We start from the raw sequence: 23,083 nt of genomic DNA on the forward strand, positions 1-23,083 counted from the left end.
CTGACCTTCAGCTACTGTCGCTGCTTGTGTAACAGGTCTGGCATTTTGCGTGGTTTGTATGACACAGGTGGTAGAGTGTTTGGGTGAGTGCTTGGGCTAAATAAATAGAATCTGAGCATTCTTATCAGCACCCCGTTTGCTGTTTCACTGAGTTTGTTTGCGGGGGAGGGAAAGACACTAAAAAGTGCAGGTGGGGACAGACTGGGGGGAGACTGCCAATAAAACGCCGCCACTGCAGGGCTGCTAGAAAGGCTACGGTTTGCACACCTGCTTTTGGAAAAGGGTTTTCCTTGGGGTTTGGGGGTTTTTTTGTTGTTATTGTTGTTGTTTTGGCTTGTTTTTGAATTTTTGTTGGAGTAGAGCTGATTTACACTGTTGTGTTAGTTTCAGGTGTACAGCGAAGTGAATCAGTTATACATACACATATACCCACTCTTGTTTAGATTCTTGTCCCATATAGGTCATTACAGAGTGTTGAGTGGCGTTCCCTGGGCTAATACAGTAGGTTCTCATTAGTTATCTATTTCATGTATAGTACTGTGTATATGTCAATGCCAATCTCCCATGGGCTTGCTTTTTTTTTTTTTTTTTGCGGTATGCGGGCCTCTCACTGTTGTGGCCTCTCCCGCTGTGGAGCACAGGCTCCGGACGCGCAGGCCCAGCGGCCATGGCTCACGGGCCCAGCCGCTCCGCGGCATGTGGGATCCTCCCGGACCGGGGCATGAACCCGTGTCCCCTGCATCGGCAGGCGGACTCTCAACCACTGCGCCACCAGGGAAGCCCAAGGGCTTGCATTTTTAATAGCAATGATCCGATTCGAGATAATGGCTAGATCCTGTCTCTTGAATGCCAAACCGTTGCTGTTTCCCTGGGGCTTAGTGGCCCCAAGACTCCCTTCCCACACGCCCCGAGCCCAGTGTCCAGGGACACTGCCCAGAGCGGAGTGGAGTCGAGGGGAGAGCCAGCCACACTTGCCTGGTCAGGAGGACCGCACACCTGGTCCCCAGCCCCAGCTCTGGCTGGCTGTCCGGAGCCCTGGGAGTCCCCATGGCGGGGCAGCTTCGCCCTCTCCCCGCTCAGGACCACAGAATCCTGCCACGTATAAGGCTATTGGATGATCAGGAGCCATGTATGCTGTGGTCTCCCTCCCTTCCCTCTCTCCTCTCTGCTCAGTGGAGCATCTGCCCCTGTGATTCAGAGTCAGACAGATCTCACCTGAGAGATAAGAGCCCTTTCTGATAAGGGGGTCCCTTCGGACCCCCATCCTCTCTGCATGTGGAAGCTGAGGGGGGCCGCCTGGGGGAGCAGAGAGCGTTGAAAGGAACAGGAAATCTTAAGAACTTAAGAGTCCTTATTTTTGCAGATCAGGACACAAAAAGGCGATGGGGCCGAGGTCCCACCGTGATTTCTGGCGAAAATGGAGCTGGAACGCAGCTGCTCTGATTACGTATCAGTTGCTCCCTCTCTGCCTCTTCCAGAAGCCAGGCTCCCTTGGGCATATTTGGAAAGTCCTTTGGGAGCCGTGCACGCTTCAGCAGCTGCGTGCCTGGTTGACTTCTGGGTCTGCAAGCAGGGTGCCTCTGATCAGGTAAGGGGGGTTAAAGCAGATCGAGGGAGATGGCAGAGCGGAGGGGTCTGGCTGTGGAAGGGAGAGGCCTTGAGAGGGATGAAAAAGAGGCTCTAGGAAGCCTGGCCAGCAGGACCAGAGGCTCTGCCCTGGGAAGGCTCTGGACACCCTTCTGCACCCCGCCGTGTCTCCAGAGGGGCTACGCTGGGACTAGGAGTCCTGACCCCAGCCTGCAGAGACCCGGAGAGAGAGTTAGGGTCAGGTCAGAGCTCCGCGGGGCTCCCTCTAAAGCATCAAGCCTCTCACAAACCAGGGGAGCCAGTTACCTGCTTCTCCCCAAACCAGCACCCACCCCCTTCCCTGTCACCTCCCGTGTGGGTGATTTAGGGAACAAGATGTTCAGAATCACTGAGGGGTGGGAGGAGGTTGGAAAGCAAGTGAGAGCTCTCATGGCTGATCAATCTTCCTGCAGAGGTGGGGTGGGAGGGGGAGAAACTGACCAGCGGTGGAGAGAAATAGACGGGGGGAGGGGAGGATGCTCACACGCATACGGGCATCTTTGCCCTTTTGGCACCTTGTGCAACGGGGTAAGGGTCTAGGAGGGCCAATGCCTATGCATTTTAAAATCTACAGACAGTAATGAGGATGCTAGGAAACAGACACATATGCAAACACAAGCGACCCTTCTCAAACATTGCTATGACGTATTGATTCAGTTGACATAAAACGTGCCCCGTGGAAACGTGTGTCAAATAACGTGCACGTCCGTATCTGGGGAGGCAGGACTAGCTGCAAGGCCTTCCCCAGCTCTCTTCAAGAAAGCAGATAGTCAGCAGCTCCTCCCCAACCTCCCCCATGGCGTGAGCGGCTCAAGGATGAGGATGGAGAGGTTGTAAGAAAGGGGGACAGAGGGATGGAGCTACAGTTAGCAATTGGAATGAAGAGAGGGGATCGGGGACTAAGGTCACGTAGCGGGCAAAAGCGCACGAGGCCTCTGCCTCAATTCAGACCTCCGGACCTGTGCAGGCCGAGGTGACCGTGTGTACACGTGGAACCCCACGCGACTCACGTTTCTTCAGAATCACAGGATGTTTGAGTTGAAAAGGACCTTGGAGGGTTTTTAGCACAAACTACCATCCAGGCAGCCAGAAATCCAGCTCTAGAGCCCGGCTTACCTGGCTTCCAGCAATTTAGACACCGAAGCAGAACACCATCCTAGCTGAGGCCCTGGGTGGAGCTTGTGACACGTGTGTGTGTGTGTGTGTGTGTGTGTGTGTGTGTGTGAGAGAGAGAGAGAGAGAGAGAGAGAATGTGTTTTCACCCGCTGACCTACCATCTGCTGCCGTGCAGGCTTTATGAACTGGCACAAAAGGGCTTGTGAAGCCAGTCACTGGAACAAACTGCAAGCTGAGTGAGAGGTGGCTTTGACCTCATTGCCCCGGCCTGGCTCCATCCTTGCAGCCTCTTGGCCCGCCCAGCCAGCGCTGCACTTGACACCCCAGCTAAGGAGAGACCCCGCAAGAGGACGCAGGGAGCAGCGATGGGGTGACACGGTAAGCCGGACAGGGAAACAGACACAGGGGCGGAGGTCAAGAGAAAGAAAGAAACCCAGGGTTCCACAGAGAGACCACTCAGAGTCGTGGCCACAGACACACCCCCCCCATAGCGTGCACACACGTGCACACCCCCCCCGCACTCTCCTTCACAGAGACCAAGGGAACAGATACAGTTGCAGAGAGGCAGAAGCAGCGAGAGAGGAAAACCAGGGGGAAACACAGAAAGATGTGGAACGAACCCAGAAAAAAAATTATATGTAAACACTTTGGAGCCCTAAATCAGTTGTTCTCAAGGGAGAGTACTTTGCTCTTTGGGGCACCTCGGGCAACGGCTAAAGCCACTTTTGGTGGTCACAGCTGAGCGGAGGGGCAGGGGTGCTGCCGTCACCCGGTGAGCAGCGGCTAAACATCCTCCAGTGCGCAGGACCGCCCCACGCTACAGAATTACTTGCTCCAAAATATCAGTCTGGGGACCTCCCTGGCGGTCCAGTGGTTAAGACTCCGCGCTGCCAATGCAGGGGGCCCGGGTTCGATCCCTGGTCGGGGAACTAGATCCCGCACGCCGCGACGAAGATCCCACGTGCCACAAGTAAGACCTGGCACACCTAGATAAACAAACGGACAAATACATAGATATTAAAAACAATATCAGCTGTGCCCAGGTGCAGGAACCACGCCCCCAAAGAGAACTCGGCATCCGGCAGCTCCAACGCTCCCAATCTGGGCTGGGCTGCAGCCTTCCACACCTATTTTGAGTCTGTTTTCCATTTCCCGTCTGCCCTGGTGACCCTGCAAAGGTAGCACCAGGTGGAGAGAGGTGAGAAAGGAAAGGAAGGTTGGCAGTGGCTGCCAGGTCCTCCTGGAGGTCCCCTCCCCGCCATGACGAATACCTCAGCGCCTTATCCTGAACGGGGGTCTTTGCCTGGAGCCCAGCAGGACAGAGAAGGTGGGTGGGTCGGCAGGCAGGCACACGCTGGCTTAATGGGCACAAAGGTCCCGCGTTCAAGGTTTGGGTCCCAGCATCTTCCCCGCACCCAGCCCGTACCCACTGACCCCTGGGTGTGTGTGGGGGGGAAGCAGCTAATCGACGGTCCTGTTTGCTCAGGCTCTGTGGCCTGGGCTTGGGCCCAACAGCAGAAACAGAAGTGCTGCTGTCTCTTTCGATTTGAGGGTGGCCCTCCTCCCCCCGCCCACAGAGACACCCCACCCCTGCACCTAAGCTTCCCTTCTGTGCACACACAGGCACAGACCACACACACGCGCGCACGTCGCTTGCTGTACCCTCCAGCTCTCTGAACCAGAGACGGGTAGGAGAAAACAGGCTCTGAAGCCTGCGAATGACCCACACAGACCTATCACCCTGCAGGCCCAGGCCGTCGTGTCCCTGGCTCGCGTGCGTGGGCTGGCCAGAAGCCACGCCCTCCGTTCCTTTCCAGGGAGGAGAGGGATCTTCTTCGGGCACCCAGCTTGCTCTCATCAGAGTCCTGTGCTGTAGGACCAGGATGGGCTGTGCTTCCTGTCGTCACTCTTCGGTGTGGCTGTGCAGGTCCCTTCTTTCTGGAACGCTCTTGAGGGAATGTCGTAGGGCAGAAAGACGAGGGTTTGGGCATCAGGGGAGTGGGATGAATCTGGCCTTTGCTACAATTGGCTCTATGACCTTGGGTGATTCCCCGTACCACTTTGAGCTTCGTTTTTTTTTTTTCTCTTCCATTGGTAAAATGCTGATGATAATACCTGCCTCACAGGTTCGATGTGAGTTGACATGGGAACACTCAGTTAAGGGTTCGGCAGGCAGTAGTGGGTGAGTAAATGCTGTCTCCACTGGAGGTTGCCAGAGAAAACCTTTGCAATGTGTGGGGCGTATTTATACTAAAAAGTTCTTTGTTGTTTATCTGAAATTCAAATTGAATTGAGTGTCCTGGAATCGAAATTGAGAGGAGTGTGTCAGATTCCGTAGGCCTGTATGCAGCTTGCAAGGCCTGGGATATTTACTGTCTGGTCCTTTACAGGACAAGCTGGGGAGGGGAGTGAGAGTTTTCAGTATTTATGTCCCTGTTCTGGGCCAAGCGAGAGATCAAGCAAAGCGACGTCTCCAGGACGGGAGGCCCAACAGACCCTGTGAGGAAGGTGTGTGTGCACTGGGGAGTCAGGCCCCTCAAACCCTGATGCCTCCGTGTCCTCCCTCACTGACTCGAGTCTCTCAGGCTAGCCTGACCTGTCAAGGCCTATCTATAAAAGGTCACCGGGCGTCCCAAAGTCCAAGGAGGCCTCTCCATTCTCTCGGAAGGCCTCCCCTCCCTGCACTGGCTGTGGGTAGGGGGAGCTACCCAGCTGGAGAGGGAGTTTACCCAGGCCCCTGAGAGCAGCAGGCAGACCTGCTGGCCTATCTCTTTAAATCTCAGGTAATTTGGGAGGAGTGAGGGAGTGTCTGCAGACCTTCTGTTACTCCCAGGAGGAGCTCCTGCCGAGAAGCCCCAGTGGCGGGAGTCCCAGCTTTGCCAAGTGTAACAAACCCGGAGGCCTCTGTGTCCGGCTGGCGCACCTGGGAGGCCCTAGACGGGACCTCTAGGGGAGAAGGCGGGCCGGCCCTAGGGGCTGCTGATGTGGCCCCAGGGCTGAGTCCAGGCGGGGTCTGGCCTTGGCCTCAGGCCCCCCAAGGAGCCCGCCCTACTCTCCATGGGGTTGCCGCTGCCCAGGGAGAAGGGGCACATTCTCTGCCTGTGGAGAAAGTTCCACAGGTGGTTCCAGAGACAGGAGTCGTGGGCTCAGAGGCGAGATGAGCAGAGCCTGCTGCAGCAGAAGAGGTAAGCCTCAAGGTGCTTCTCCTACACCCCGAGGCTTGCCCCTCTCCCCTCCCCCCTCCTCCCTCTGCTCCCCTCCCCCCCCACCCCCCCCACCCCCCCACCGGCCCCAAGCCCTTTTTGGCACCTCTGTCTGGGCAGACTTCCTCCAGGCCTGACTCCTTGGGAGCATTTTATCTCAGGGGTCTTGGCCTGTGGGGCTAGCTCCCCGGGACGCCAGGTGGAAGGGGAGGGGGCTGGCATGGGTGACACAGGTGTTTGCTATCTTTAAGATCCAATCAATTAGGAAAGCCTCTTGTGAGTACTTCCCGGAAGGCCAGGCACCTTGTTGGGCCTGGGAAGGATTGTGGCATCATAGACCTGCAGCCTGGAGGTGCTTTATATCTCTACCCCCTGCCCCTGGAACAGTCTCTCGGACAGAAACACATAGCCACGTATATGTACACATGTGGGAATGAATGAAGGAACGAACGGAGCAGAGAGGGAGCTGCAGGCACTCGTAACCACAAAAGAAGGCAAAATCTGCTAATCATCGTTCCTGTGCATTTATTGCATCAGCCGTCGACCCAGGCCCTTCTCCGGGTCAGACTCTCGGGACAGGTAGAGGGGGGTTGGTTTGGAGACAACGAAGCCGGGACCCAGCCCTGAAATGTATTACCCTCTGCTGGGCGAGAGGGGCATGGGTAGCAGGCCCAAATTCCAAGTGTGCTCAGAACTCACTGTCAAATGCAGGTTGAGGAATTTGAGAGGCTCTGGAGTTTGGGCCCGAAGTCAATCTCACCGGTGGCTTCCAGCCCCTGGAAACTGCCCTAAACTCATCTGACACTCCTCCCGCCTCCATGGCAGCCTAGAGTTGGGAACTGGAGAGGAGGGGCAGGGAGAAAGCTTGAGGCCATGCCAGTGTGTGGTTTCTTCTGCAGAGTCTCTGTGACCTCCCCACCCAGGGGCTGGCAGGCTAGAAGGAAGTCCTCCTCTTGGGACTTTCCTGGGCCCCTAAGAAGGCAGATATTATGTTTATTCAAAGGGGAAGGTGCAGAGTGTCTGTCTGAGAGTCTTTCTCCATCTCCAAGGGCAGGGGTCCGCCTGAGCCTGACGGGGGAGGCTGGAGGCTCTCTGGAGGCCCTGCGGCTTTCTTGCTTTTGCTCAAGGATTCAGGGTTGGAGATGCGCTCCTGGTTTGAGTTTTGGCTTCCCAGCTCTCACACCAGCTGCCCACCTCTCTCCCCCAGGCCTGGGAGAGTGGGGGCTGAGCGCGTTTGGCCGATGACATCTTGAGGCCACAGCGTGGTATTGTTGTCGCAGGCCGAGCCGTCGCTGGTTCCGTTCATCCATTTCCCACTCTCGGGACCCCGGGGCCTGGGGGAGCCCGGCGGGAGCCCAGGAAGGCCTGGGGGCTCGGAAGTGGTGGCAGAGGCTCCCTGTGTGCCCACGTGTGGCAAAGACAGAGTGAAGGAGCCGGGCTGGAGCCCGCGGCTGCTTTCCCTTGCCGTTTCTGCCCCTGTTCCTTAGGAACTTCTGGTGGGCTTTCCTCTGGCAGGCCTGGGCTAGGAAGGCCTCATGTCACCACTTGGAGGGATTCTCCCCGCGTCCTGATCTCCCGTCTGATTCCATAGTTTTTTGACCCCCCTCTTCCCGGACACCAGGATCCTGGGATATTGATTCCCCCTCTGGGTGGATACTCCCCAGAAGGACCTGAGAGTGCCGGGAAGGGGAGTGTCCGAGGCTCAAGGAAAGATTTGTGGGCAGCTAGACACCCATGAGGTGACCATGTGAGCGAGGACAGCATGGCCAGGTGAGAAGGGCCTGTTACCATCCCCCCACCCCCTGGGACTGAGGCAGACCCAGAGTGAGCAGAGAGGGGCTCTGGGTGGGGTTGGGGGTGGAGCCCGGTCCCGCGAGAAGGGAGCCATCCAGGTCCCTCCAGGAATACGGGGAACCCAGCATTCCTCTTTCTCGGGTAGACTCTTCTTGGGTCTTCGTCGCCCCTCCCTCTGCTTAAATGGATACCGTGGGGATCCAGGCTGAGCTGTCACTTTCTCTCACGTCCTCCGCATCATCTCTCTCAGCTTTGGATCCACATCGTCTTATCTCCCGAGACGCAATGTACTAGACCCGGAGCGTACAGTTCTCAGCGAGGTTTGCAGAAATGAACGTGACACAGTCTCTGCTCTCAAGAGGCTCACGTTCTCGTGGGCAAAATGCACCCGTAGGTATCGACTTGGGTTAAAAGTGAGCTTAGCGAGTGTTCTCAGGAGGCTGTGAACAAGCATCAGGGGACCCTTGGCGAGGACAGTGCAGGCTCTGATTTTGGTTGGCGTGGGGTGTGCTGAGCAGCTTGCAGAGTCTGTCCACCTAACCTGACCCTCCCCCGAGCCCCTCGCTGGCATGGTCACCCTCCCACTAGTTGGCAAAAGGCAGGGAACATTGGGGGTTCTTTTCTGTTTAGATAGATCCCCGTATTAATATCTGTGAACTGGCGTGTCTGTCAAAAGTAAGTGCTGGGACCCTGCAGCACGTTAGGACTCTACGCCTCAGTAACGTTCCCCCGCAGGAACGTGCATCTACCACGGGCAGGACGCGGTTTTGGCAACTAGGAAGGCGGCCAGATCTGGAATTAGCCACTTTTCCAAGCTTTGGCTTCTTCATCCCGTCGCCCAGAACCTGAGCTGCAGGGAGGTCGCCCCGAGTGGCCAGGGCACGCCTCCTCCCCACTCAGGGCTGCTCTTTGCTTCACCTGTGGTCACTGCACCAGCTGCTCCCCCCAACCTCACCCCCACTGCCAGGAAAAATGGGAAGAGCCATAAAACTAGAAGAACCACATAATTTGAGTGGCGAGAGCCTGAGGCTAGGTTCTTGGCCAAGCATTCTTCTGCCTTAAACTCTGTCTGATCTTCTGGAAAGGATTTGGCTTGGCTGCCTCGGTTTCCTTTGCGGAAAAATGAGAGAATGATTCAGCCTGTGTCACGGGGCTGTAAAGAGCAAACGTGATAAGAAGTGAGATGCTGCTCTGGAAGCTAAAAAGCACATTTAACCCATGGGACTGTTGTGATTAAAAAGGACATAAGGAGAGTCAAAAGGCAAGTCCCAGTGACGGCAGGAGTTAGAGGGGTTGTAAGCTTCCTCCTATCAGAGCCGGATCCACCCAGGGAACCAGACTCAGGGCTTCTAGATGGTGTGGCCCTCCCCTGCTCAGTTGTGCCAACTGGGAGCGTGCCTCTCCTCCGGGAGGGGCTGGTGGAGAAACCAGTGGGACCCACACATGTGGATCCGGTCCCCTGTACCTCCTCTGACCCCTCTTCAGATCCTGATTAACACAGAGAAATAGGGACAGAGATACGGCCATTGGGAGTCCCAGAGCTGCCTCTGACTTGTTTGGACAAATCACCTCGGGACTTCAGGCTTCTTTCTCCATCTGTTACATGAACAGATTAGACTAGGTTTCTAGGGACTTTCGAGCTCTAAAATTCAGATTTGAATTCTTCTCTAGACACTCTTGATCCTGCCTTGTTTCCCAGCAACCAAATATAAAACTTCATTCGTGCATACGGCACCCACGGGTGCAGGTCCGCGTGTGAATGCACACACAGACGCGTACGTATCCACAAGGATGGAGGCAGAGAGGACGGGCTGAGGGGACAGGGAGAGAAGGTGAGTGACAGATCCTTGGGGCCCAGAGGGAGCCCTGAGGGAAGATCAATGATCTGTTTACTCTATAAAAGTGTGCTAGGTTTTATGCCAGAAATCCTATAGTAGCATTTCTACCAGTCCATTATCGAACCATACGGTTCAATTTTATAATTGTCAAGCAAAGTAAGACATTCTAAATTCCAGAAACACCTTTCATATCGTTATAATTTCAGATCTGCTCTCTAATTTTTTTGATTAAGTCTTTTATTAAATACTTAATCAGTGGGTGCTTGAAAGGCTTCCCCTTTTGGTTTTCTTAGTTGAGTATTTAATGATCTGTAAAAAAACACACAGAGGGAATTTCTTACTCTATTTAATGTGAAAAATACTTTCCCCAAAAGACTATGAATAATTATACCTCAAGGTCAGGGTTTCTCTACCTCGGCACTTTTGACATGTCGGGCAGATAATACTCTGTTTCGGGAGGCTGCCTTGTGTAAGAATCTTAGCAGCATTCCTGCCCTCTGCCCGCTAGATGCCACTAGCGCCCCTTCCTGCAGTCATGACAACCAAAAATGTCTCCAGACATTGCCAAATTCCTTGGGAGGCGGCAGGGGATCACCGCTGGTTAAGGACCACTGCTCTAAATCACTGTTTGCAGGTAAGAGATTCTGGTAGTAATGTTAAGCATTCTACTAAATAAAGTGAAACTCTCCCCTGGGAGGGGAGGGAGTATAATTTAACCATTTAACATCAGAAGACATTTTGGCGATATCGTCTCTTCTTCCTGCCGTAGGGAGGTGTCTGGTGAAGATGTGTAGATTTTGCTCCAGATCGAAACGTCTGTGCTGGGTTGCGTTGGACGAAGCTCATTTCCCAGGCACACGAATCTTTTGATGCGTCTGCTCTTGTGCCTTTTTTTACGGGGCACGGGATCTGCCTTATTGCTAAGAATGCGAGCAAGGGCTTTCTCGGCTGCCCCCTTGTGGCCCTGTGATGCTATTGCCTGCTTCCCTGGGAACCATTCAGACAGTGCCCTCCGTTTTTGCTGGATTCTGGAGTTTGCCACCCAAAGGAGGCCAGGTCTCCATAATCCTGATTGGGGTTTCCAGATAAAATACAAGACACAGTTGAATTTGAATTTCAGATAAACAACAAATAAGTTGTTAGTATACGTGTGTCCCACATATTGCATGAGACATACTTATATTAAAAACTTATTTTCTGTGTATCTAAAATTCAACTCTAACCGAGCATCCTCATGTTTTTACTTGGTAAATGTGGCAGGCCCCATTCAAACAATAGCTCCCTGCCCTTCCCAGGCCAGTAGGGCAGTCAGCAGAGGCCAGAAACAGAACACGTACGGACTGGAGGTTTGTGAGAGACATTTATGGGCATCAGAGATGTGTCAGGACCAAGAGGGACATCTTTGGGGCTGCCTCTGACTAGCCTCCACCCTCATGTCTTAGGAAGCAGGGAGGAGACTCTGCACTTGGGTCAGACGCCCCCTTGGACTTATTTCTAGCTTTGCCATTAACCTTTAGTCAAAACGGGGCACAAAACTAGAAGCTAATTGGAGGGGGGCAGAGAAAGTTTACAAAGATGAGAAAGTGGCTGATCTCTGACCTCAAGGGCCTCTAGTGTAGAGGAAGAGACAGATGCTAATCACAGAACACAGTGAAAATGCTAAAATGAAAGTAAGGCCAGAGGAGAGGGTGGAAAACTTCCTGCTGTGCGTGTGTGTGTGTGTGTGAGTGTGTGTGTGTGTGTGTGTGTGTGTGTGTGTGTGTGTGTGTGTTGGGGAATACTGCTTGCTTTACAACATCTATAAAGGGGGGCTTTGGGCAAATTGTTGGGAAAGGTAGTGGTGATGGTAGGCTGATGGGGGGTGGGGGGTGACGGAAGTTGTAACAAACTTGTTTTGCAGCTGTGTGCGCATACCAAGCATACTATTTTTAACTTAGATTATACGTTTGCCTAAGGTTGGCTTAGGGGGTGGCCTGATGGAGATAATAAGGAAGGGCAGTAAAGCCAAACCACCTTCTGGCATTGCTACAATTGACTCCTTCTACAGATAGTGGCAATGAGTGTCTGCCATACGCTGGGTACATTCCCAGGCATCGGGAGCACAGAATAGAGAATGAACAGGGCGGGGTGGGAGATTAGAGTCCAGGTGGAAGGAGAGTTGAGTTATAGCACAGGAATGGGGAGGATGGTGTGCCCTGGGGTGGTGAGGCTGAAATGCTGGGTGGAGGGCCAATGAGAGGAAGAGAGCGTGGAAAAGGAGTTGCACAAAGGCTGTAGAGCATTTCTGAGTTTCTTCTCCTGGGTGTTTAAGGACCCATCAGACTTTTGTGAACTGTGGTTGCATTTGCCGTTTAGAGAGAGAATCTTGGCAGCATCCAGAAGGATGGATTGGGGTAAACAGGGTGTAGGGCAAGAGAATATTTTGCTAATCCTGGCCTAGAGAATGAGGACGGGCATTAATGAGAAGCAATGAGAAGGCAGGCACTGAATGGAGAGAGGTGTTGAACCGACAGGTGGCTGCCTCCGTGGCCTGATGCGGGGAGCTGGGGCCAACATTCAGGGAGATGGATGTGTCGTGCTCTTTCCTCCTCTCCTGAGCACCCACTCAACCCCCGCTCTTGGAGTCGATTTCCTGCTACTATGGGTTCTTCAGGGTATGAGCTCCTGTTCACATAACTGGCCATCTATGGATAAATAGTGTTATTTCATTCACTCCCATAGGAAGAGCAAGTGGTTCTGGGCCAGGAGAGAAAATTAAATAAAAGGGACCCCATGTGTCTTAGTTGGGCTAAGTTTTGATATTACATAAGGTTTTTTAGTTCGTTGTAGGTGTAAGACTGGAAAGTCAAAGAAGATGGTTCTTTGCCTAAAACAAGTGAGAAGCAGGTAGGAAGTAGGGAGAGACTGTAATCTGATGTAGGGGCCAGAAGGAAAAACAGGACCCACGGTTGCTGTTTGATTGACCCCCAAATATGCTGTTGTAGGGAGGAAAGTGCCAGAATCAAAGGGCTTTGCCAAGGTCTAAAAGGGGAGCATCACACAACAGGAGGAAAATCTGCCAGGGTCTGCATGTCAGCCTCCTCCACAAATATGAGGGAGGGATTCCTTGTACTCCTAGCGCACGAAAACAAAGCTTATCTTGGAGAGTAATTCAAGACTTTGAGTGAAGGTAAAACAGGCCTCCTCCAGAGGTCAACAGGTCAGGAGGTGAATGAGTATTTTAACTGAAACTCCTCCCTCTATACCCCAGGTGCACAGATCACACACATACACACACACACACACACCCCTTGGTCACAGCACACACACACACACACACACACACACCCCTTGGTCACAGCACCCAGGGGAAAGGAAAGCAGTTGTTGACATTCTCCCACGCAAGCCAAAAGGGGAACACACACACACACACACACACACACACACACACACACACCTTGGTCACAGCACACACACACACCTTGGTCGCAGCACACACACACCTTGGTCACAGCACGCGCGCACACACACACACACACACACACACACACACACCTTGGTCGCAGCACACACACACACACACACACACACACACACACACACACACACACACACCCCTTGGTCACAGCACCCAGGGGAAAGGAAAGCAGTTCCTGACATTCTCCCAAAAGGGGAAAAACTTGCTTTGGGTTAACTAACGGGTCAGAGAAAGAGCGATCAGGCAGCGCTTTTTCCCCCCAACGGCCCCACCTCTCTGGATGAGGACCCTTGGCATTCGTTGCCACTGAGGGGTATGATAGACCTTGCTCCACCAGTGGACACGCTCCGCTCTCTTGTAGGATCTGGGAGTCTCCTCTCCTCACAGCTGCCAAGGAGAATGATATCCAGGCTCTCCGCAAGCTGCTCAAGTATGAAGCCTGCGATGTCCACGAGAAAGGTAAGGGGCATCTCCTCCCGGGTCAGCCCCGTGCGCACGGCTCCCCCTCCTCCAGCCTCCTGCCCGCCGAGCCCAGCACCTTCTGCTGTGGGCCCCCAAACCTCTCCAGTCCCCACTCCCCTGCTCCAGCAAGGCCATGTGCCTCTTTGTGTCAATGTCAGGAGCCCTGGGGGAGACAGCGCTGCACGTGGCGGCCCTCTATGACCACCTGGAGGCCGCCATCGCGCTGATGGAGGCTGCCCCGGAGCTGGTCGACGAGCCCATTACCTCTGAGCTGTATGAAGGTGAGGGGCCAAGGGGCTCAGGATGGAGGGAGGAGCGACCAGCTCAATGTTTCAGGTTAGCCTGGGTGGTGGATAATTTGGGGAAACCAAGAGGGGATGTGAGCTACCCCCCTTTTATCCCCATCTTCATGTCCCTTCTTCCTCAGCATCCTCAGTGCAGCTCATTCGAGCACCAACCCCTGAAATGGAAAGGCCTAGAGTGGGAAGAGGCAGGCAGCAGCCAGATCCCCTGGGAACCCTGCCAGGCTCAGCAACCCCCACCCCATCCTCCCCGGGAAAGGCTGCCCTGGTGAAGAGGACCCTGTGGAGAGACGGGAGGGACCCCGTGCAGGATCCTGGTGACAGACCCCATGACCGGGGCTCTCTTGTCCAGGCCAGACGGCACTGCACATGGCCGTCATGAACCAGAACGTGAACTTGGTGGAAGCCCTGCTCGCCCACGGGGCCAGCGTGTCTGCAAGAGTCACAGGCTCCAATTTCCGCCCGGGTCCCCACAACCTCCTCTACTTTGGTGAGAGCCGGGGCCCGGGCTGGGAGGATGGGGAGGGGCCGAGAGCAGAGGGCGGGGCAGGCTGAGGGGGCTCCACGCAGGGGAAGCTGGGAGGGCTTCCAGCCCCCCTAAGGCTGGAAGCCAGAGCCAAGCCCCCGACGCAGGGCGCTCCGCACCGTCCCCGCTTCCGGTTCTGCCCACAGGCGTCCCCAGGCCCAGAGCTGAGATGCGGGGAGGGAGAGGCGGTCCCCTGGGGAGACTGCCCGTCCGGGCCTGCACCCTCAAGCCTCGGGGCCCTCTGCATCCCCAGGGGAGCACCCTTTGTCCTTCGCGGCGTGCGTGGGCAGCGAGGAGATCGTGAGGCTGCTCGTCGAGCACGGCGCCGACATCCGGGCCCAGGACTCCCTGGGTGAGAGCCGGGCGGGAGGGGGAGCTGGGTCGCAGAGGAGGGGCCGGGACAGCCCTCAGGTCCACCCGGGTGGCGGGGGGGGGGGGGGGTCTGTCATGGGGGAGCATCAGGGCCTCTAGTCCCGGTGGCCACGTGACAGCCCGTGTCCTCCCCCAGGAAACACAGTGTTGCACATCCTCGTCCTCCAGCCCAACAAGACCTTTGCCTGCCAGATGTACAACCTGCTGCTGTCCTACGACGCGCACGGGGACCACCTGCAGTCGCTGGATCTCGTGCCCAATCACCAGGGCCTCACGCCCTTCAAGCTGGCTGGAGTGGAGGGCAACACCACGGTGAGGGACCCTCCCCCAGTCCCACCGTGTCCTTCTCCTGACCTTCCTCTTACGTTTCTGGCCCGTTGAGGAAACAGATGTCACCACTCATCCCCGATGCTGAGGTCCTGTTTTCAGCTTCAGTTGGAATTTCTTTCACAGCCCGTCTCTCTCTCTTGCCCACTTCCTCCCCGCGCTGAGTCGCTGGGGCCTTCTAGGGTCTAGATCCCACCCTGGAGTGGTTTGAGATGCCCGCGTCCTCTTGTCCTCTCAGCCCCCAAGCAGCAGCCCTGCATCCTCTCACCTCTTGCTTCCCAGCTCTAGAGGGAGTTTCGGGGGAAGAGGATGAAGCTGGAGGCCGGCGGCGTGAAGGTGGGCTCGTTTGCCCACAAGGCTGCAGTCTTCGAGGGAACAGCGAGCGCCCTTTCGGGGTGCCGTGCTCCGGGCAAGCTTCCCGGCCACGCCCTGTGACGGTCCCCTTTGCTTGTCCTGCTCAGTCCCCTGCCCCCCACCCCACCTTTAGATGTTCCAGCACCTGATGCAGAAGCGGAAGCACATCCAGTGGACGTGCGGGCCCCTGACCTCCACTCTCTATGACCTCACGGAGATTGACTCCCCGGGGGAGGAGCAATCCCTGCTAGAGCTCATCGTCACCTCCAAGAAGCGGGAGGTACGGGGTACGGGGAGGGGGAGGGGGGTGGCCTTCAGGGGAGGGAGCAACGGGAGAGGGGAGTCAGGGTCTCTGAGCTGCTTGCTCTCTTCTCGTTCTGCTGCAGGCTCGCCAGATCCTGGACCAGACGCCGGTGAAGGAGCTGGTGAACCTCAAGTGGAAGAGATACGGGCGGCCCTACTTCTGTATGCTGGCTGCCATATACCTGCTGTACATGGTCTGCTTTACCACGTGCTGTGTCTATCGCCCCCTCCATCCCAGGACCGACAACCAGACCGGCCCCCGGGACAACACCCTCCTACAGCAGAAGCTACTTCAGGTGACACCCTAGGAGCAGCAGAGCTTCGGGTGGGATCCAGCTCTCTGCCGTTTCTGAGACGTGAATCACGTTCCCGTCTTCCTACACCCGTTTCTCCCTCGCTGAAGTCTCAAACCCGTGGGCACAAATTCAAAATACACGCACGCAGAAACCTACCGATGCTCTAAGAGCAGAGCTTGAGAGCGCCAAGCTTAACGGGTTAAAGAGCCTCTGAGTGGTCTGTGACCCTAGACAAGGGACGCCGCCTTGTACGCAGGGGCAGGCAGGGAAGCCCCGAGCCCTCTGACCATGTCTCTCTCCCCTCAGGAGGCGTATGTGGACCCCGAGGATCACCTCCGACTGGTGGGGGAGCTGGTGTCCGTCTTCGGAGCTGTGATCATTCTGCTTAGAGAGGTGTGGTGTGCTCAGGATCTGGGGGTGAGGCTGTCTGCCGCAGGGGTCCAGCCCGAGCCTCGGTCTGCAGGGGCCTTTGTGTCTTCCTGGCCTCTCTCCAGATTCCAGACATGTTCCGCGTGGGGGTCACTCGCTTCTTTGGACAGACCATCCTCGGAGGACCGTTCCACGTCCTCTTGTGAGCCTCCTTCCTCTCACCCGGTCCCTTTCCTCACCAAGCCCCTAATTGTACTGCCCGGATCCCTGACCTCTGGAGCACCCCAGTTCCGGAGGCCCCTCTCTGATGTGTGTGTGTGACCCTGTGTCTCGTGCTTACAGAGGTTGCACCCGAGTGTGTGGGCACCATTTCCATCACCCCCTTGCTCTTGGATCCCCAGGATTTTCCCAGCCTCCTCTCAGCCCCCCCCTCCCCGCTCTCCCCCCAGCATCACCTACGCCTGCATGGTGCTGGTGACGATGGTGATGCGGCTTTCCGACACCGACGGGGAGGTGGTGCCCATGTCCTTCGCCCTGGTGCTGGGCTGGTGCAACGTCATGTACTTTGCCCGAGGATTCCAGATGCTGGGCCCCTTCACCGTCATGATCCAGAAGGTCCGTGCCGCCTCCCGAGCTTTCTAGAGAAAGGTCCTAGAGCAGGGGCTGCAAACATTTCTGCAAAGGGTCAGATAACAAGAGGTCTCAGGCTTGGAGAGCCACATGTAGTCTGTTTGATTTTCTTCTCCTTTTTTCTTTTTCAATCCTTTAAACATGGAAAATTCTTGTTCAGGGGCCGCCCGAAACCGACCAGGTAGATGTGGCCAGCAGGCCAGTTTGCCAGCGCTTTGCGAGAGGGGCGGAGCCGTTAGACTTCTCAGGGTTAGACCTCTTGGACGCTGGAAGGGGCATTTGCTCAAGGGATTGATGTGGAGCTGTCCTCCCTTCCCTCCTCTCCGTCTAGATGATTTTCGGCGATCTGATGAGATTCTGCTGGCTGATGGCTGTGGTCATTCTGGGCTTTGCCTCAGGTACATCGTCTGAGATGGGGGGGGGGGGCTGGGCTGGAGGAAACTAGATAGCACAGAATACCTCGGGATAAACTTGGCCGGGGTGGGGGGGGTGGGAAAGGTGGGAAGGTAGGCAGAGGTAAGAGGAGGAAACTCAGGGAATGCAAGCACCCAAAGTGCAGAGTGAGGCAGCGCTGGGCTGGTGGTGTTGGAGGAAGGAAAACAGCACTGAAATGGGCAGCAGAGAGCTGGCGACGGTTTATTCACATATAACCCTCACCCCCTGGGGCGGAGCAGCCTTCTTTATCATCTTCCAGACGGAGAACCCTACCGAGCTGGGCCATTTCTACAGTTACCCCATGGCGCTGTTCAGCACCTTCGAGCTGTTCCTCACCATCATCGACGGCCCTGCCAACTACGACGTGGATCTGCCCTTCGTGTACAGCATCACCTACGCTGCCTTCGCCGTCATCGCCGCCCTCCTCATGCTCAACCTCCTCATCGCCATGATGGGCGACACTCACTGGCGCGTGGCCCACGAGCGGGATGAGCTCTGGAGGGCCCAGGTGAGCCCCCTGGTGGCTGGGAGGGTTAGTGCACGTCATTCCCTTCCCGCCGAGGGCGGGGCCAAACTCAGAGGCCAGATATTTTGACCCCAACATAGGTCTGGCCGGTTAGCGCACAGCACAAAAGATTATGCAAAGTGTACAGAACTGGATTAGCAATACAACTGAGCAATACTGGACTAAATAGCTGAAAAGAATTCCTCACAGTTTTCTCAAAAAGTCCACCCTGTCTTTTCTAGAATAATCAACAAGAAATGATGCTTAGTAGTGGCTACAACAGCATTCAGTAAATTTTGTTACTGATTTAAAAAGCTGGAGTATCTCATCCTTCTGGCAATATGTAAGTCTTCAAAATCTGACCCAGAAAAATTGGACCTGTCAAAAGTAATGCCGCACAAACTCCCTACATAGCAGAAACTATCCTCAGTCCCATAATTGTGATGGGGACAAAAGAACGAATTGGATCCAATCATCATTTAAAAATACAAAATAATTTATCTCAACAAAAATAATTTCAGCAACATACATGGAAATCCCTCAAACTGGATGGCATCTAACTGTGTTGTATAGAAAATGGAGTTTAAAAAAAACCCTAAGCTGGCTAAGCAGGGTTTGCTGATGAAAATATTTTTTTTCCATGCGAATGTATCGACATGAGATTTCTCTGCAGGATGTTTGTGTTTCCAAGGGGCCTTTACATCGGTAGGGTCAAAATATTCTGTAGCCCCGCGGACCCTTTCTCTTTGCTCTGCCCTCCTTCCCGTCTACTTGGAGCAAGGTCTCCCCACCTGCTGCAGGACCAGCCTGGCCTGGATGTCAGGTCACGGGTGAGGTGCTGGAGGGCTCAAGGCCCATCCACTCTGTCCCGCAGCAGGGGGCTGACGCGGCCAACCCTAGCTCAGGGGTGTTGTCACCTCCGGGAAACCATGAGTTTCCCAGATGTTGCTCAACTGTTGTCCTTCTGCCTGGCGTCCTCTCCTCTCCTGGTCCGCACCCAGCCTCTGATTTCATCCGCTTCTGTCCCCACACGCAGGTCGTGGCCACCACAGTGATGCTGGAAAAGAAGCTGCCTCGCTGCCTGTGGCCTCGCTCCGGGATCTGTGGGCGCAAGTTCGGGCTGGGGGACCGTTGGTTCCTGCGGTGAGTGACAGCGGCGACTGGCGTCCCTCGGGCTCAACCTCCTGCCCCCAGGGGCCCTGTGCAGGCCTGTGTGCTCCCTAGGCTTCAGGCCTCGCTGGGAGAAGGGGGGCCTGCTAGCTTCCTGGGCCCTGAAAGCATCCCCAGAGCTGCTGGACTCGGCTCTGCGCTGCTTCCTGAGGCCGGGCACCCCCCTGTGCCCACTCGGCCTGCAGACAAGGGAAAAGGGCACCAGCAGTAGGGTTGGGCGGGGCCAGGAGCCAAGGGCTGGTCCAAGGTCAGCCTTTCCATCAACTCCTCTGTCCCCCCAGGGTGGAAGACAGACAGGATCTCAACCGGCAGCGCGTCCGGCGCTACTCGCAGGCCTTCTGCAACCCAGGCTCCGAAGATGACATGGAAGGACGGTGGCTGGGCGGCCCCTACCTCTCCCTTCCTGCCCCCTCGGTGTCTCGAAGTACTTCCTGCAGCAGCATGAACTGGGAGAGGCTGCGGGAAGCGACCCAGAGGAGAGACCGGAGGGGGATGGTGAACAGGGCCCTGGAGGCCGGGGAGGGCTGGGAGTACCAGCTCTGAGTGCCTCCGCCCACATGGGTGCCCGGCAGCGTCAAGAAACAAAGCCTAGACCTCTCATCTGCCAGGTCCAGAGGGTAGAACACAAAAAAGGGAAACCAAAGAGCAGGCGCACGCCTCACAGTAAGCACAGGGCGCAGCTCGAGTAAGGACCCAGCTTCACCCAGCCTGGCGGCTGCACTGTCTGAGCAAAGCACTTTAAGAAAGGCTTGCTGCCTCGGGCACAGGTCTCCACCCCGGTGTCACAGCTGCAGACGGTGGGCAGAGGAGGCTGGGGAAAGGTGTAATGAGGGGATGGGTACCACCCTGGGGGAAGCCACCTCCTACCTTCCAATAAAGTCCTTCCTGCTCTTCTCGTGCATCCTTCTCTGCAGTGTGGGCTTCCCTGCCCTGCCTCTCTGCTCCAAGGCCTTCCCACCCCTTCCTTGCAGACCGAGGCCTCATCACACCTCCAACTTGCAAAATCCCTTCTTTCCCTTTAATGTGGGGGAGGGCGGTGGAGGGGCAGAGGACCAGGGAGTGAGGTGTCCCCAGGGTCGGGTTTAGTGGGGCGGGCGGGCAAGCGCCCCTCAGGGAGGCCAAGGCGGAGAGGGGCTCACATCTCCCATGTCCTCCGTGGACCTGCGTCCAGGACTGGGTCACGGGCATTGTCAGTTCACAGCTCTCTGCCCGGGGCTCAGACCTCCACGGAGCCCGGCGGCCTCAGGTGCTGCTTCAGGAGCTGGATGTGGTGCAGCAGCTTCTTCTGGTGGCCGGCCAGGGTGACGCCCAGGGTTGGCAGGTCTCTGGTGGGGAAGGAGTGGATTAAATCGGGGCCAGTGTCTCCAAGATCCCAGGCACGACCGCTGCCCTGGGGCCGGGGCTCCCCTCCCCCACCTCTCCCCGCTTACTCCAGGCTGAGCTGAGCCACGTCACTGAAGGTGTGGAGGCCAGACCGGGAGAAGCTGTCGTGGTAGCACTCCAGGCCGATGGCCGAGAGCCAGGCCTGGGGGGAGTCCAGAGAGGGAAAGTCCAGGGCCACGGGGTTCAGAAGGGCCTGGGAAGGTCTGAGTGGGAGGGGGGCAGGCAGGTCAAGGTCCCCTCTTCATCCTAGTCCCCCTTCGCCTCAGTTTTCTTTTTGGTTTGCCTCATCCCTCCCTGGCGTTCCCAGGCTTTAGCCCCAAGCTCCAGACCTGTCCCTGGGGCTCCCGCCGGAGTGCCCTGCTCCCTGCAGAGTGTCTGGCTTGCGGATCATCTTGTCAAACGCAGCCACCAGCTGGTCAAAGTGAGGTCGCTGGGTACGATCCTTCTGCCAAGTGTCCAGCATAAGCAGGTGTAGTCCAGGCGGACAGCCTGGAGGCGGGGGCAGCCGGAACTCCTGCTCTATTGCATTTAGTACCTGGGGGTTAGAGGAAGCACACGGTGCCTGGAGGCTACTGCTAGTGGAAAGGAATGTATTGTCAGGTAACCATGAGGTTGGAAAGGAACTTAAGATATGGAAAATGAGACCCACGAAGGGGGAGGGCTTCGAATGTGTGAGTGAGTCTGTGAAGGCTGGTGGGCTGGAGGGCTAGCGGTGGGGAATCGGCAGTGTCTAGGTCAAGAGCTCACCTCCTGGTCACGCATGTCCCAGTAGGGCCGTTCTCCGTAACTCATCACTTCCCACATCACTATCCCAAAGCTCCAGACGTCACTGGATGTTGTATGTTTCCCGTGTGCAATGACCTCTGGGGCTGCCCAGCGAAGCATACAGCTTGGGCCCTGAGGGGTGGGGTTGAAAGTAACAACAGCAATCATCAGAGCAGTGGTCCTAGTTATTGATCAACTACTACGTGCTCAGATGTGCGTCAAGGGTCTCACATCAAGCCTCTCATTTAATCCCATGACGACCCTGGAGGGTAGATGCCCTTATCTCCATTTTGCAGATGCAAAGGCTGAGGCATCGAGAAGTACAGACTTGTGCCAAGTCACAGAGCTCGAGGGTGGCGTGTTCACGATTTGTACCCAGCGGCTCTGACACTAGTCAGCATCAGGGAAGGGCAGGAGGTGGTTCTAGGACTCCCACCCTCCCAGTCCCCTTTCTTCCCCAGTGTCCTCAGTCCCTGAAATCCCTCCATCCCACAGCTGAGCTCTGCCCCTTCAGACACAAAGATACACCACCTGAGGCACCCACCGCCCCAGATCCAGCTCAGCCTCCAGCACCCCCTGAGGGATGCAGGCCCCAAGGCTGTGCTCTCACCTGAGGACTGTGGCCCAGACGAGCCACTTTGCACACTAGGTGGCTGTTCACCAGCACGCTGTGGGCAGAGAGTGCACGGTGGACGAAGGCGAAGCTGGACAGGTAGTGCATGGCGGCGGCCACGCCCCGCTGCATGGCCACCAGCTGCAGGCTGCTGAACTGGCCCTCCCGCTGCTGAGAGATGGGGGGGCAGAGGTCAGCCAAGGGGTGGGGGACCTCGGCACCTCACGCAGAGACACCGGCACCAAAAGGCAAAGGGACCTGGGGATGAGCGAACGGCCTGGGAACGAAGGAGAGACCCTGGAGCTGGGGCAGCAGGGAGCGAAGGCATAGACACAGGGCTGTCTCTGGGACAGTTGAGGACTGCCCGCCTTCCCGGCCCGAGCCGCCCCCCACACCTCGCCACCAGCCTGACTGACCCTCAGGAAGCTGTCCAGGGGGCCCAGCTCCATGAGCTCCGTCACCACCATGAGGGGCTGGCTCTTGGTGACCACGCCCTCCAGCCGCAGGATGTTGGGGTGCTGAAACTGGCCCAGCACTGCGGCCTGGCCTAGAAAGGCCGTCTGCAGGCTCTCGGCGCCTCCGCTCCACAGGGCCTGGATGGCCACGGCCTGCTCCCGCCGTCCCCGGGGCTGCAGGCGGCCCCGGCGCACCTCCCCGAAGGAGCCTGGGAGAGCAGGCGTAGGCTGGGGGTCTCCAGGAAGGACTCAGCGTCCTGCCCGTTTAGGAGGGACCCTGCCGGTACCCCTTCCGTGCCCACCCCCCATCCGCCTCTGCCACACCTGCTCCAATGACCTCCTCGATCTTCATGTATGTGGGATCGACCTCCCGGGTGAATTCTCGGATGGCCTGGCGGGGGTCCTCGTGGGTGGAGGGGTCGACGTAGTACTTCACCCCGAGCCCTGCAGGCACACGGGGTCCATTATGAGGCGGCGTGCAGGCGGGCGGCCCACACACCCCAGACACGCGCTCTCACTGCCGGAGACGGTGCCGAGGAGCTGCCCTCAGCCCTGGGGGCCCAGCCTTGCCTGGTGCCCTCCCGGCCCCCACCCCACCCCACCCCACCCCAGCCACACCTGGGCTGCTGTACTGCTGCAGCTGCTCCACGTAGCCAGCTCCACGCCGCTTCCTGGGGGACAGACCAGAGTCTTGCGATCACACTCCCTCTCCCATTTCCTCCCCAGTCCGCCCGCGAAGGCCAAGGTCCTGCCAGGGATCAGTGGCTCGAAGGAGCCGGGCC

General features: G+C 56.7%; 2 protein-coding genes across 11 annotated transcripts in view; one reads left to right on the forward strand and one right to left on the reverse strand.

Moving 5' to 3' along the window:
• Nucleotides 1-9,457: 9,457 nt before the first annotated feature.
• Nucleotides 9,458-19,984, forward strand: LOC131762168 (transient receptor potential cation channel subfamily V member 6-like). 3 transcript variants are annotated; one of them, XM_067041963.1, is made up of 16 exons: nt 9,492-9,571; nt 10,086-10,211; nt 13,396-13,493; nt 13,655-13,777; nt 14,151-14,288; nt 14,578-14,676; nt 14,833-15,008; nt 15,511-15,657; nt 15,764-15,976; nt 16,283-16,369; nt 16,471-16,547; nt 16,795-16,960; nt 17,307-17,373; nt 17,650-17,918; nt 18,952-19,058; nt 19,367-19,984. In XM_067041963.1, exons 4-16 carry the CDS (start codon nt 13,723-13,725, stop codon nt 19,626-19,628), a joined length of 1,863 nt encoding a protein of 620 aa, XP_066898064.1. In that variant the 5' UTR covers nt 9,492-9,571; nt 10,086-10,211; nt 13,396-13,493; nt 13,655-13,722; the 3' UTR covers nt 19,629-19,984. The 3 variants fall into 3 exon arrangements, with proteins under 3 accessions (XP_058929474.2, XP_066898064.1, XP_066898065.1); XM_059073491.2 differs by lacking the exon at nt 10,086-10,211 and having other exon boundaries at nt 9,458-9,571; XM_067041964.1 differs by lacking the exons at nt 9,492-9,571; nt 10,086-10,211; nt 13,396-13,493 and having other exon boundaries at nt 13,721-13,777; nt 14,156-14,288.
• EPHB6 (EPH receptor B6) overlaps nt 17,587-23,083 on the reverse strand; it is a 53,603-nt gene continuing 48,106 nt past the window's right edge. For 5 of the 8 annotated variants that reach the window (XM_067041958.1, XM_067041959.1, XM_067041960.1 and 2 more), the window contains 8 exons: nt 22,920-22,972; nt 22,626-22,745; nt 22,263-22,510; nt 21,844-22,017; nt 21,216-21,365; nt 20,798-21,003; nt 20,516-20,671; nt 17,587-20,410 (listed from right to left, as the gene is read on the reverse strand). In XM_067041958.1, coding sequence (XP_066898059.1) covers nt 20,302-20,410; nt 20,516-20,671; nt 20,798-21,003; nt 21,216-21,365; nt 21,844-22,017; nt 22,263-22,510; nt 22,626-22,745; nt 22,920-22,972 — 1,216 coding nt within the window. In that variant the 3' untranslated portion in view covers nt 17,587-20,301. The remainder of the gene's footprint in view (nt 20,411-20,515; nt 20,672-20,797; nt 21,004-21,215; nt 21,366-21,843; nt 22,018-22,262; nt 22,511-22,625; nt 22,746-22,919; nt 22,973-23,083) is intronic. The other 3 variants (XM_067041962.1, XM_059073462.2, XM_067041961.1) reach the window with 2 other exon arrangements.

The sequence above is a fragment of the Kogia breviceps genome, chromosome 9 (genome assembly GCF_026419965.1).
Source record: "Kogia breviceps isolate mKogBre1 chromosome 9, mKogBre1 haplotype 1, whole genome shotgun sequence".
In the NCBI taxonomy this organism is placed as follows: domain Eukaryota; kingdom Metazoa; phylum Chordata; class Mammalia; order Artiodactyla; family Physeteridae; genus Kogia; species Kogia breviceps.